This window comes from Ischnura elegans, chromosome 9 (genome assembly GCF_921293095.1).
Source record: "Ischnura elegans chromosome 9, ioIscEleg1.1, whole genome shotgun sequence".
Taxonomy (NCBI): domain Eukaryota; kingdom Metazoa; phylum Arthropoda; class Insecta; order Odonata; family Coenagrionidae; genus Ischnura; species Ischnura elegans.
Window position 1 is genome coordinate 57097552 of NC_060254.1, and position 15578 is coordinate 57113129.

Sequence of the window (15578 nt, forward strand, 5' to 3'; positions counted from 1 at the left end):
TTGAAATCTAAATGAACTTTCCGCATTGTTAATTATTCTATGCAGACTCTATGCAGTGATGATGCAGTAATTCCGGTGTTACATCATGCGCTAGGCATTCGTTGTTAATTGTTAATCGTGTGCTTCTTTTTTCTTAAAAAATTTAAAAAGTTTTAAAGTAAGTTTCCTTTTCTAGACTCAAATTGATAAAAACGTATCTTCGGTCAACGATGGGACAAACACGACTATGCTCCCTGGCATTACTTTCAATTGAAAAGGATTTAATGAGGGAAATGGCATTTGAGGACGCCGTATGTGACTTTGTTAAGACAAAGAGCGGAAAAGTTTACTCTAAAGATACTGTAATTTACAGATCTAAAGCACTGCAGCTTGACTTGCTCAGGTGCTTATCTCACACGGTTATATATAGTTACTTTAATACAAACATTATTAAATTTCCTGGTATTCTGAACTTGTTTTCCCTTTATGTTCTGGCTTTCGTAGGCCTTTGAAAAGTCCGTAGGCCCTAGGCACAGTGCCTACTGCGCCTAATTGATGAAGCGGCCCTGTCTCTGGGTGCCGTAGATGGCAGGGAAAGATTAGAAATAAAGAAAGAAATCGTAGGTTGGAGCTTGTTAATAGCCTTTAATTGCCATTCCTATAGATGCTATACTAGGATAGCTGATCACCAAGACATTGTATGAATTAAGGCACTTCGCAATTCTCACAGTCCAATTGCACGTCAACATCTGCTACAATGTGAAGGTGGATCTTTTGAGACTCCTTCTTGCATCCTTCCCCACTGCTATCAACCACATATCCTTGCCGACACTGACAGCTGTAATCGCCAATCTCGTCCAGCTTGCACTCCATTCCAGGGTCGGAACAGCCAGTAGTCGGTATGCACATCCCTCCTACAGCTTCAGGGGAACGAATCAATATCAGCAAAAGCTTCATCACTAGAGGTAAAGTTTGCCACACAACCAGGGGAGGGGTCTGGGATGATTGGGGGCCCTCGGCTGGGTCTGGCCTTGTCTCATGGGGTCCTCCTTACCAGGGAATTCAGAGGTCCTCCTCCAGAAAATTTAAGGAAATTGTATGTGCGGAAATGTATTTTGACACTATTCTGGCTCTTAAAAAACAGATAAAAGTTAGTAAAAAGTAACTATTTCGCAAGAGAAATAATGTAAAAATTGAGAATTTCTAATAAAATTTCTCACTGCTCATAAAATTTAATAACGTACATACTATTGTTCCAGTATCTATTTTTTGAATTTGTTCCTCGAAATTGCACTGAAATTTGAAAAAACCATCTAAAATAACCTTGGAAATAAGGAATAAAACTCTTCAATGTTCACTATTATATTAATATGGGCTCAACCCGGGTTTTGTAACGTAGTTCAGGTGACTGATCTTACATGCATTTTATATTTACACATACATATTGAATACGACAGTAAGGACATCTATCGGAGGGGAGTGAATTGGTTTAGTGGGCGGGGTTGGGTGTGGGCAATCCACTCCATTCCCTGTTTAACCCCTACCCCCGTCCACTCAACCAATCCACCCCCTTCCAATAGATGTCCTTACTGTCGTATTCAGTATGTATGTATAAATATAAAATTGCGTTAAAATCAATTTTTATACATGCAATTTCCTAAAAATTTTCAGGGAGAGGAAGAACCCTGATTGTATGAGCCCCAGCTGAGGGCCCCCAATCACCCCAGACCAGTGGCGTAGCAAGCGGGGGGGTTTAGGGGTCTGGACCCCCCCGAAATATATAAACCCCCAAAATTACTATGCTTCATTAAAGATAAGAAATATTGAAAAATAATGGCTTACAAAAGATTTCTTTGACAAGTGAAGTTTGTTTGATTATTAAAAGTGCTAAAATTAGTTAAAAACCCTCTATTCAGGACTCAGTTTTTCCAAAATTTTCCCCTCTGGTTTTGGACCCCCCCCAACGAAATTCCTGGCTAAGCTACTGTCCCAGACCGACCCCGATGCAAATCCAAAATTTTCATACTATCCCAGTGAGAAATGGGTGGTGGAATCCACGTGGAACCCACGTGGAGATGTAACGTGGATACCACGTGTTTTTGGTCGTGGAATCAACGTGGAATCCACGTGGAAATTTGGTGGAAAAATTAAAACAGCAGTAGGTGCTGTCCTAAAACCATTAAAACCTCAACCACTCTATATCTAAACCTTCTATATATGTGTCTACGAATTTTCATGTGCTCTCATGGCTGCCTTTCCACGAATTATATAAAAATAGAATGTGCGATACATTTTCACATAACTAGTATGGTTTCAGGATGATAAATGACGCAATGTCACCAGAGAGTTAAGTTCCACAAATTAGAAATTCTGTTTAACATTTAATGCTAATCACCACAAATCCACTTGAAATCAACGTGGATTCCACGTGGGTCCAACCACTCAATATCCACCACCACCAAATATCCCCCGCTCAACATGGATTCCACGTGGGTTCCACGTGGATTCCACCACCCATTTCTCACTGGGATGGGACATATGAATAGCAGCATTTTCTGGGTTTCCAACGGTGTTAATTGTTTATAGTGACAATAGTTCCTGCAGGCCTGTAGTAGCAGAAAATAGTGCCTGTGTTCCAGCAGGTGTCTTCAGCTCCTAAAGTGTAATGATGATGCGGGTGGTTTCCCCTTGTATAGGGCCGTCTTGGTTCTGATTGGTGCCTGCAGGAACGCATGCCGCAATTGTCACTATAATCATCAAACCTCAGAACAAGTTCCATTCATCATGCACACCATGGAAGCCTTTGCACCATCGGGAGATGCATGCTTGACATGTTCTTGACTTGTGCGTCAGGATTCACTGAATGACCCATTGCATAATGGAAAAGACTGCATCTTCATTAAGTGGAAACATTTTGAATGAGAAAACAATGATTTTAATGCACTTGTAAGGTGACCTTAGCACAGTGGCAGGTACATATGGTGGGTGAGGGGGTCATTCAATGCTTAAATTCATTTTACATTATAATAACTTTGTAGATCATTGTAAAATTTCAATTGCAATAAAGTTTACTCGTGAAAATAAATGGGCAGTGTGGCTGAGCTTCTACTTCAATGTACCAGCACTAGGGACCGCCATCTGGCCTAGGTCGCAGCCCTATGTCCCCTAGGCCCCTGGCAAGACCACCAGGCACACCGATATGAAAACCTGACTGAGAAAAATGGGCACTTACTGGATATGCATGTATTATTCACACTAGGTGGCATTCCGTTTGCACACTGACATGATGATTCTGTTGAATTCCACATGCAAACAGAGTTGGGTACACCTATACAGTCGTCATTGGTGTTGCATGGATCGCCTAGTTCAGCTGGAAACACGAGATTGAATGTATAAGAATACCACTATGGAACCAAATCAAAACTGATTTGTGAGCCGCATTAAAATTTAGGGTAAGGGTACTTTACCCCACTTTCTGAGAAGCATAATATGTATGATTAGCTTAAACTCGGAAAGGGCGCATGGGGTGTTAATGACACCCCATGGTTCTTCTTTGACCCACTGCTTATACATCGTGGTACAGTGGAACCTTGATAATTTGAATTTTTTTAATTCGAAATATTCTTCAAGTCGAATATTTCTCTTGGTCCCTAGCATTTTGTATACATGCAATGCTAAAAATATTGGATAATTCGAATTTTAGGTGTGTCAAATTAAGGTATAAATTATAGTATGTGACTCAAAATAATTGTGAATCCATCGGGAAATATGCTTTACCGATGCTTTTGTCAAAAGGTTTGTGTTGGACAAAATTCGTGCCATCATAGAGTCAGATAACTCACCCTTCCCTTCCCGCCCGCCGCTCTGACCGTTCCAAACCAACTTCATAGTTAATTGAAATAAATATTCCTGTTTTGATGTTACTTTACTCATGTTAATAGGCGTTAATCAACGTATTTATATTCCAAGAGTATCGGTTAAATAAAGAGTTTTGATTGAAAATACGAATTATTGTTTTGGACCTACAGCAAACTCCCGATTATCCGAGCTAATGGCGGGTAGAGGGGGCACGGATAATCGGAAAACACGGATAACCCAAACTTTCACTTTAATTTCATGCTATTTTCACAATTTTCGTAAATCACAAAATGTACTATTATTTACGCACATTGTCCGTTGTTTCAGATAGCTTTCTTTTCCCAACCACTATCTTTTTAGTGGCGATAACGTGATTCTTCTCTTATTCCTAATGCTCCACATAATACCTGGTTTCCGAAAACCATACATCCATGGCTGCAAGATCAAGGATTTTGAATAGAGATGCGCGCAGTGATTATGCACGGATGCTGCATAGTTACAGCGAGACATCGGGTATTACACTGTCACTGTGTAAACTCATGCAAGGATAATCTGCAACACGGATAACCCGCATCCGGATAATCGGGAGTCGGCTGTATTTATTAAGGACTTCTTTAATTCGAATTTTTGGATAATACAAAGTTTTTAACTGTTCCCTTGATGTTTGAATTATCCAAGTTCCACTGTATCTACGGCGTTGTTAGTTCTTATACCTTCAAGTCTCATACATTTTGACAAAATACTGCCAGTATTCCATAAACTTTTCATTCCGCTTCGGGATCGGAACGAGTTAAAGTGTCCTGGGGTGTCACCTACACCCCACGAGCCCTTACACTTTCCTCTTCCGAGCCATTGGACTTCCCCTGCGCTTTTTCTATTCATGAAAGATAATTAATTTTTTCTCTTTTAGCACGAAACATGATAAAAGATACACTGTAGTATGTTCCACAGAATTTTACTTAACCAACCCACGTTTCGACATTATTTATTCCATATTTTTTATGAGTCGGCACCCCTGTTGACAGCAATTTAACAGATGGAAAATTTAGTGTTTGGACAATAATGCACAGGGTTTCAGATGCTTTAATAGGGGGTCGTTTCGACGACTTTTGTTGCATTTCGTCTCGTTCACTCCAAACATTTGAATGAAATAGTGAATCAGTCAGTGAGAGGTCCGAAGTGGGTTTTATAGTAAATACATGAAAGTTCAACTGAAATCTTTTGATGCACTCAGTCTCTCAAATTACTACTAAGCTTCACCGCTCCAAGATATAAAAATTCTAGACCAATGTGATACATCCAAGTTAACTTGTGTACTAAACAGTAATGGAATGAAATGAAGTGTGGGCTTGTAAAGCTTCTGGCTTCATTGTGATGTCTAGTGTTGAGAGATGATATGTATCTCCATTCGATTATGAGTTACTCACAGGGGCGGATCCAGGATTTTTTTCTGGGTGGGGCACAAGGATACCTTGTAATACAAAACGAATGCAATGATAATGGGACCGTATTAAAAATCTTGCATATTTTTGAGGGTCTGGGGGGGGGTACGTGCCCCCCCTGGATCCGCCTATGGTTACTCACACTAATATTAAAAATACGTACTTGGAACACAAAATTCATCGCCAATTACGTGGAATCCTTCCATACAGATGCAAATAGAGTTGTTACCACAAATTCCATTTGCCAGGCCAATGCAGTCAGAATCATAATGGCACAAGTCACCATACTTTGAATCTGAAAAATAAAATTGATTTTTATTTAAACCTCTCTCCCCCACTTTGATTCCAACAGTAAGCTGACTAATAATTGTCAATCATGGAAAATAAAGAAATAAACTTTGTAAAGTTCCCTCAAGGCATTTAAGGCGCTTTGTACGGCCAAATTTTGTAGATGTAGATGCAGAAATGAGATGAAACGTGGGAGATACAAGCTTCAATGCCATATCTAGTGGAGATAGGTAATATTTCCACTCCATATTCAATTATGATAAACACATTAATAATTAAACTATGTACCTGATACACAGAATTCATTGCCATCTACATGGAATCCATCCTTGCAGTTGCAAGTAGAGTTATCACAGATTCCATTTGCTAGACCAATGCAGTCAGCATCACTTTTGCATGAGTCACCATACTTTGCATCTGAAAAATAAAGTTCATTCTTATTTGAGCCTGCATGGATAAAAAAGAGGCAATTCTCTTCGTCTTATTTGGTGCCCCTAGATAAACACGTTCAAATTTAATTTTGTTCCCCCAGTAGCCCTAGATCTACAGGGTGTTTCAGGAGGTTACTGCTATTCTTCAAAAAGTGATAGGAGAAATTATTTTAAGCATTTTTTGTCCAAAAAGATGAGGTCGCAACTCCTTATTGCTTCAGCTATGGAAACACAAACAATTTTTTGAATGCACTTTGCAGAAATATGTGAAAACGGTAATTTTCGGTGCCCAGCCCATTAACATTTTCTTTAGTACATACTCTGAACTTTTATGGATGTTAAATAATTAAGGTTTGATGAAAATGTATTATTATAATTGTCTGAAAAAATTAATCTTTGAGCTTAATTGAACAAGAGCTTTGATCGAGTACATATCAACAATATGGTAGTTCAATCTCACCCATTTTGAGAAATAGGTATATACTTAAAATTGTCTCCCCAACCACCTCCTGAATAATTGAAGAATTCTCTTGGAATACTATGTACAACTGTGTACCAAAGATGGGAAAATTTATGTAACTTTTCATTGTCACTACGATTTTGCGAGAATTCTGCAGAGAAAAAAATCATTCGACTTCACCTGTGTTTGAACCTGGATCCCCCCATTTCCGGTTGAGTGCTTTAGGCAGTTAAGCTACCCAGATGCCATTCCTCCATTTGAAAAATTTGTGGACTATTCCGGAGAGGATGGTCTGGACTGCTGAGCATATTATGTGACTAACAGTCCGAATCATGTGCACTGTTCCACAGTGGGAGAGCGAAGCCCGATCTTTGAACTCTAGAGGTGTTCATTCAGGTAAGTCTCTCAAATTACCACTAAGCTTCATTACTGCTAGACAAAAATTATGGACTGATCTGATTCATCTGAGTTAACTTGATAAGCATAATGATGGAAAGATGCAAGATTGGTGTTCACTCATACCACCCACTGGCATGTGCTATGGCCTATTTTTGCAACAACTACGAATACATAGCTAATTGTTTGCCGCATGTTGGTGTATACTCAACCCCTGCCAAACACCATGGAGATTGCTCAGAGGGTATAACGTAGATGTTAATATGGAAATGAGATGAAGTGTGGGCGTGAAAGACTTCAATGTTAAATCTAGTGGAGAGAGCTAATATCTCCACTCAGGGCTGGCGACTTATCAAAAATATTGGGAGGTCCATACTGGGGTTTTGCTCTGGGAAATTTGATAAATAGTGAGTTTTGAAGTTTTTTAAAAGCATTTTAGAAAAGTCATATGATCAACATTAGAACCCTGAAAACTTGACGCTCGATAACTCGACACTACAGTAAAATCGACAAGCCTGACATCTTTTCTTCCCCCAATAACAACATTTTGGGGGGTTTCGGGCTCCTTCAAGCCCCATGGAGTCGGCACCACTGTCTCCACTCCATAGTGATAGCACAATAATAATTTAAATATGTACCCTTAACGCAGACTTCATTGTCATCAACATGGAATCCATCCTTGCAGATGCATGTTAAGTTTTTGCACATTCCATTTGCCAGGCCAATGCAGTCAGAATCACTTTTGCACGAGTCACCATACATTGCATCTGAAAAATAAGGTAAATTTATATTTGAGCGTTCATTTTTTTAGAGCACATTACAAATCTGTTTCTCTTCTTCTCCTTATTTTGTGTCTCTTCACGATCATGTTCCAATCATATTATGTATGCCTTCCAGCCAAGGGCATACCCAGGATCATAACTAGGGGGGGGGCAAGCCAAGTTGTGACAATTTGGTATGGAAAAGGTGAATGAAACCAACATTCTAAGGAAATTATAACAACGCTTTATTAGTTTATGGGATTATTTCCTTGAAAAAATAGTTTTATTTTAGTTACATATCTTATACTAATACATATAATTTTTTGTGATTTCAAATAAAATTTGTTGAATACTTTCGTTTCAATTCAGAACTGATTTTGCTTAAAGACATTTGTAATGTTTGCTTCCAGGCAGTAGGCAAGCCCCCCCCCCCTTTCCCTCGCTGGGTACGCCCATGCTTCCAGCAATGAATTCATAGCAATATACCAGAGTCAAAAATATTTATGCATGTGACTTTTCATTGTCATAAAGATTATTATAACCAGTTCAAATTCAGTCGTTCATACAGACTTGAAAACATAATGCATTGAAATAATTCCGTATACGCGAGGGAGAAACATGAATGACCCAGTCCTTCCCCAGTGAATCAATTGTGTGAACTTTTCTCAAGTTTACCACTAGTTGAGTGACTCCATCTTGGCTAATGTTTTGCTAATCATCTTGGCTATCATCCTAGGAATTTCCCAATGCAGTTGTGCTGACTTCTTCATCTTAATTAACACTTTCCGTCTATAAGCATGTGCCTCATCATTGATCAGTGGGTCCAACCAGGGGCGGATCCAGGATTTTTTTCTGGGAGGGGCACAAGCAAGGCCGTATCCAGGATTTTGTTCTGGGTGGGGCACAAGGATACCTCGTAATGCAAAACGAACGCAATGATAATGGGACCGTATTAAAAATCATGCATATTTTTGAGGGTCTGGGGGGGGCACGTGCCCCCGTGCCCCCCCCCTGGATCCGCCTATGGGTCCAACTTTCCTATCCTGTTGGATCTTCTTGAGGAAAATGGCGGATACAGATGGGGAGCGCATGCTAAATTTATCCAATTAGGTTAGTAAAATGGATTAAATTTTAAAATTTCTCTGAGTTCTTGGGGGGTGATATCCCCCAAAACCCCCCTCGCTGCGCCACTGATTACTGATATGAAAATATTAATAAGTTACATGTTTAATAAGGACAGTTTTTGAGCCCAATGGCTCAAAGAATTTCTCAGCTTATTAAATTTTATAATGCATTATGGTTCTATTATATATTTAGTGAATTTTTTCCTTGATACTGCATTGTAACCTAAAAATAACCTTTTCAAATAGCACTTTCAAAAAAGCCTCAGGTTCTCTTCTATCTTCTGACACCTTTATTTTATTTTTTTTTCATTTTGTCTTTTTACAAATGAGTCTGTTATAAATAAGGTAACTAATGAAAACATAGAATTTTATATTTGCAAAAAAAAGCTTTGGTTCAAGTAATCTGAGTCTTTTTTTATTACACCTTTCATATAGGCTTGAGCATAGATCGTCCTGACAATGCCGAGAAATGAAATTCTTGTCTCGACCTCCGAGACGAGACTCTTGCACAGCACAAGACTTATTACCCCTCCTTCCCCTAATTTGATATAAAAAGTTCTATCTTGAATTGTTTAACAATTTTTGTATCGTTGTAAAGGAGTTAAGGAAGTGTACATGCAAATGCATGGCTACAAGCATAGGCGGACAGATGGGGAAATGGTTGGAAAGGGGCTCAAAAACTGTCCTTATTAAACATGCAACTTATTAGTATTTTCATATCAGTTATCAGTGGCACAAGGCAGGGTTTTGGGGGATAAACCACCCCTCCAGATCTCAGAGAAATTTAATCCATTTTACTCAATTGGATAAATATTACTTATAGAATAGTGTAAGGATGAATAAAATATCCCTCAGAAAGCCGTAAAACTCACCATTTTGAATCATTTATCATAAAAACTTTTTGGCGGAGGGCACCTTCCCCTCCTGTATTCCATACACCCCAGTATTAGTTGCTCCTAAAACCCCCCTAGCCTTAATTCCTAGCTGTGCACCTGTCAGTAATAACTTTTACATTTAAAAAAAAAGTATGTTTTGAACAGTAAATGTAGAACGTTGTTTTTAATCTGAAATATGAGAAGACCATAAGCTTGTTAGCCCCTTGCACCTCCCGCAGAAAAAATCCTGAATCCACCCTTGGCCACAAGTCCCAAACGTGAAAGAAGTTTGGATTGCGTTTATCGTAGACCGTATTGCATTCCCTACTGTAAAAACGACCCTCTCTCCCAGGAGGTATTCCATACTCCCCAGGTCGTGACTCCACATCCTCAAATTTGATGCTGAATGTGCCCCTGCGTGGGAAGTTACCATAGGGGAAAAATTTGTGGGGTCCTGTGGTGGTGAAGTCCCCTAACACCCCCTCCCCCCAATATATATGCTTGCTTGGTCTTTTCAGAAACGAACAAAGTGATATCATTTATTTTGTGATTTGAAACCAATTATTTTTTATGTGCAGTTTACTTACCAGCCACGCACTTCTTTTCGTCATCAGAATGGAATCCCTTCTCGCAGGTGCAAGTTCCCTTCCCCTGGAAGGTACTACACATTCCATGAGCCAGAGTTTCGCACCCTAGTCCATTTTCACATACGTCACCGACCAATGCATCTGGGAGAGCAAACGTATTTATCGCACGTTAGAACAGGCATGCACAAAATATTTTGCCCAAGGACCAGGAATGTTTATGAAGGGCCCTCTAATAATTCAGTCCCTTGGTTATTCTCAATCAATCCTGTGCATATATGTACACCACAAGGGAGTTTTTAGGTTGATAACAGTTTTGCCAGTATGAGCACTTGCGTTGTGACCCCGCAAGCCCACCCTGAGTGCTCATTTCCATTGTAAAGCTTTACCATGCAGAAAGGTGGAAGCTGTTGACAAGAAAAGTCTAGGGGCATGCGAGATGTGGATGTGGAGAAAAATGGAGAAGTTGAAGTGGACTAAGAGGGAGAGGAACAAGGAAGTGCTGGTCATGAAGGGCAAGAAGAGAAGATCTCTAAATGAGGAACGTAGGTGACATAGGGTGTGAATGGACGGAGTACTATATGGGGAGGGAACGGTGACATAGCAAGGGGGGAGGTTCGAGGGGTCGCGACTCCCCCCCCAAATGTAAAAACGTAATTACTTTCCTTCATTAGAAAAACAAAATATTAAAAAATCTTGGATTTAAAAAAGATTGCTTTGACAAATGAAGTTTTTTCGATTATGAAAAGCGTTAAAATTAGTTTAAAACCCTCTACTTAGTAACCTGTTTTTTTATTTTCCCTGGTTTTGGACCCCCCCTAACAAAATTCCTGGCTACCCCACTGGTCTCTGTGCATTGAAGTTGCCAAGTTTTTCATATGTTTCAATTTCCTAATACATAATGTTTGAATGGAAGAAAATTATATTGAAAATTGAAGAAATAATATTGGGAGCTCTAATAAAATGGATGGATCAGTTAATTGTTCTTGTAGCCACTTATAAATCTGAATAAAGAAATGAAGTTTCAATAGTGAATAACAGATTTTCGAAGTCATTGTATACGTACTAGGTTACAAGCTGTTATAAAGGAGAGGAAAAAAAAGGATTATGAAAAGGGAAACACCACCTCTATTATGAATACTTTTAAAGCTTATTGCTACAAAGAACTTGAGATATCACACCGTGGTTTGAGAGGTTGAAATGGGGATAGAACAGGTAATATCATTGTTATTTTTGGGAACATTAAAAGGGGAGATCTCATTATCATTGTAACTCAAAAGTAAATGATCAATAATACAAAGAAAATTTTCATACCAGCCTCACACTTCTTCCTGTAATCAGTATGGTAACCTTGAATGCAGACGCACTTTCCATCGCCAGTATTGGTACTACACATTCCATTGGATAGACCTTCACATCCTTTTCCATCCATACACTTGTCTCCAACAAATGCATCTGGAAATATAAAAATATCCATGCTCTTATCTTACCACAGGGATTTAATTGTATTTCAAATTCCTGAAAATTTTTTTTACAGGCAATCGTTATTCATGTGCAATAGGGTAGTTCCCTTCATCAAAGAAAATGAAAGGCATTGATTGCAATACGTTAACCGCCATCAGTATATTCATAATATACAAATTATTTGGTTTTATAAATCCCAGTTTAGACGAATGTTAATGGTAAATTTTAACCTCATTTGAAAAAGCCCAAATTGGTGGCCATGCGATGCCACTCCACGTGACGTTACAGGGACCTAGTTTCTATAAGACTAGATAGGAGTTTTACATTGTCTGAGATTACCAATGCATGCATGAGGCACAGCACTTAGGGAAACATCTCTTAATAATCACCTATCAAAATTGCCTAAGGTCGGAAAGTTTCCTTCGTTTGATAGGGTATTAATAATCCTTATTGAAGCCAAGCGCTACCTGCTGGCAGCCTGCATTGTAGTGGCACTCTTAGCCTTGCTCCAAGGAGGCCTCACACAGCGGCAGCCGGAACCAGAATGACATCACTCGGGCTTTTCCCAGCATTCAAACTTAGCCGTCGCATTTTCGTGCACTTGAAAATTTTCACTTTTCATTTAATTGCAAAAAATATATGATCATTTAAAAATCTAAAAGCGTGAAATACATACTCCAATTAACCTTTCGATTTAGGCAATAAAAAAGTAGGAAACCACCCTATTGTAATAATAGCCACAGGCCCTGATTTGGACTCTATAGGCCCATACTGAAGGGAGTAATAATTCACTATTATATGAACAACAACAAACCGCTCATGGCCAAGCAGTAGCTGTGTAGCGGCGACCTGCTCTGCATGAGCTCATGAAGTCATCAACTTATCTGCAATAAGAATAAAGCTGTCAAAATGTGGTGTGGACCATTTCTAATACCAGCATGAGGCCCTGATTTAGAATCTAATGCCCATAGGCCCTACCTGTAATATGAACCCTTCGGGCTCAGAGCAGTATGGAATACCACCCTAGCATGGTGATCCCCAAAGTTCTTAAAAGAGCACCCTCACCACCTTGAAAATACAGTTAAACCTCTTTACATCGTAATGGAGGGGGCCAAAATTTGGGCAATTTGATGTATGGAGGTTCACTATAGAGAGGTTTTAGTGATATGCACCATTTTTTCATATCCTTTGGAAATGAAAGGCACTATGTATTGTCTTTTAAACCATTATGTTTATGAGTTTAAATAAAGATGCATGCATTAGTGAACATATATTTATTATTTAATGATAACAGAGAGTGCTATTGAGTGATTTTTTCCGTGATTCAAGAGAAAACGACGTGATCTCTCTTAATTCAACAGCCTCTGAAAATGATTAGGATAGTTGGATATCTTTTTTCTTATTTACTGTTAGGTATGCTTTCATATGGAACAAAATGGCCATAACTAATGGTTAATGTGAAAATTACAGCATCTTAAAGGTGTAAAAGAAAAAAATTAAGGGTGAAAAATTTATTGCTGAAAATGTCATTCCATATATGTATGTAATCGCGGCTGCATTAATGGTCTCTAGCTGTCTCGGTACAATTTGCAGAGGTAGTTGGGCCATCTTGGGGGTGTCTCCTTGGTATGATAAGTGGAGGTTTTATGATTTAAAGAGGTTCACTACATAGAGATTTTACTGTATTAACCCTTTCTAACCCAGAGCTGTTTCTGCAAGAAATCAAATTTCCAGATTTTTCATTTTGAAAGCTAGAAAATTTTACACTCAATGATAATTATCCAGGCAGCTAAATATTTCGTCATTAAAATTTACACTGCTAAATAATATTTAGTTTAGATATCTCCTAAATACAACTGAAAGTGTAAACATTTTTGATGTTGCTTAAAAGCAACATAAGGTTATAAAGGGTTAAGGGGATTAAGCAGTAAGCTGGGCTAGTGCATACACAAATGAATGGCTACAAGTCCCAAAGAGAATTTTGAGTTGCATTTATCATAGAGCGTTGTACTCTTTGCAATAAATTTGGCATGGGAGAATACCCCTCTCTCCAGGGGTTCATTCCATACTCCCTGCACCCAGGTCATGACCTCCCAAAGTTTGATGTTGAATTCACCCCTGGCCACCACAAAGCTACTCTTCAGTCTTGGGCATGCACCATAAGTTGTCCACTGTCCTTTACACCAGTGGCGCAGCGAGGGGGGGGTTTTGGGGGATAAAACCCCCCCAAGAGCTCAGACAATTTTTTAAGTTTAATCTATTTTATTTAATTGGATTAATGTTACCTATAGAATAGTGTAAGGATTAATAAAATATCCCTCATAAGGCTGTAGAACTCACCATTTTGAGCCATTCATCTTAATTTTTTCTGGCGGAGGGCCTTCGCACCTCCCTGGAAGGTATGCCATACCCCCAGACACCCCAGTATTAGTTGCGCCTGAAACCCCCCTAGCCTTAATTCCTAGCTGCACCCCTACTTCACACTCATTGTGAGTGATTCCTTCCCTCGACGAAAGCTCCTCCCCCGAACAAACAAATGATCTACCACTCTAATGGCATCCACAACTCATGAAAAAGGGAAACAAATTTTGGATTTTTTTTTAAACTTAATTTTCACTTCTTTCTACTGACTTTCCAAATAAATTTCAATATATGTCCTGAAAATGAGTAAACAAACGTACCCCACAAGCCATCTGAATAGGCATGTAGCAGGGCATTTAAGGACATCAGCCGTTTACTCATAAAAAGGAAAGGCTCTAACATAATTACGCATAGCATTTATTAAAGTTGTTTATCCTCAGAGAAACATGAATTCCCATACCTATCTGATAGGCAAAATACCTCTTAATTCATCATTTCTGTCAGACCTGGAAGTATAGTGGGGCTCTAATATGATGTTGTCCGTGTCGCTATTAAAGATACCTATTCTCCATTACTTAAGCAATCTAAGCCTAGTGTGCAGTTTCCGAGTCTCTAGTGGCTCCCAACCTAATTCATTCAATAATTTCTCTTTCTCTCATTATTAATTCATTAACCGAATTCAAGTAGGTAATACGGGCAGATTAAATTAGACAGAAGGAGAGCTGCAAAATGTAGCCTTCCAGATGTATCTAAAAAAATTTGCATCATTACCATTGTAACAACGCATCATACCAGAGTATGGCAACTTACCAACTATGCAGTTTCGATTTTCACCCTCTCGGTACCCTGAATCGCATTTGCAATGACCAAGTCCTGAGTTAGTGTCACATGTACCATGCATCAGGGTTTCACATCCAACACCATTCAAGCAGGTATCCCCAACCCTTGCATCTGAAAGTAAATTGCGTTAAGCCATCAACAGTTTAATGTGATATATTCATAGAGCATATTTACAGTATTAAGGAAGTGAGACGTACAAACTAAAATGATTATTTCAAGTAGTTGAATATTCTGCAGATCACCACAGCTATATTTGCTATTATCAGTCGTATCATGCATTTTAATTAAGATACAGCCTGATGTCAATTACAAAATGTGGGGGGAATGATATTTGTGGTATGCCTGCAACCTCATTTATAAAAAAATATTCATGAACATTTTGCAATGAATTAGGGAATACAATTGGAAGGAGCTGATGAGGTGATTATTACGTAAGAATTCGAAGAAAAGATTAGGGAAGAGTCTGATTGGGAGTTTGCACTTTTACGTTGTGAAAATGTGGATGTTAAGAAACCTCAGTAGTCACTCAATATTGGCTAATGATGGCTATTCAATGGAACCCCATATTGGCTATACGCTTGCAGTGGCATTAGAAGCAATGAATAGACAATATCTGATTTTTGAGAGGCTAGCCACGGGTCTGGGACATCTTGGTGTGGCACCCTTTGGCATGGCGGTCTTGGCACGGACCACCTTGGCAGTTGCTACGTTTTCT

At 39.0% G+C, this 15578-nt stretch overlaps 1 protein-coding gene across 3 annotated transcripts in view; it reads right to left on the minus strand.

The window, feature by feature from the left end:
* Nucleotides 1-600: 600 nt before the first annotated feature.
* Nucleotides 601-15578, minus strand: part of LOC124165374 (cell death abnormality protein 1-like) — a 32521-nt gene continuing 17543 nt past the window's right edge. For 2 of the 3 annotated variants that reach the window (XM_046542751.1, XM_046542749.1), the window contains exons 5-12: nucleotides 14834-14974; nucleotides 11513-11653; nucleotides 10202-10342; nucleotides 7493-7621; nucleotides 5856-5984; nucleotides 5443-5574; nucleotides 3212-3349; nucleotides 601-899 (exon numbers count right to left, since the gene is read on the minus strand). In XM_046542751.1, the coding sequence (XP_046398707.1) occupies nucleotides 685-899; nucleotides 3212-3349; nucleotides 5443-5574; nucleotides 5856-5984; nucleotides 7493-7621; nucleotides 10202-10342; nucleotides 11513-11653; nucleotides 14834-14974 (1166 nt within the window). In that variant the 3' untranslated portion in view covers nucleotides 601-684. The remainder of the gene's footprint in view (nucleotides 900-3211; nucleotides 3350-5442; nucleotides 5575-5855; nucleotides 5985-7492; nucleotides 7622-10201; nucleotides 10343-11512; nucleotides 11654-14833; nucleotides 14975-15578) is intronic. The other variant, XM_046542752.1, reaches the window with a different exon arrangement.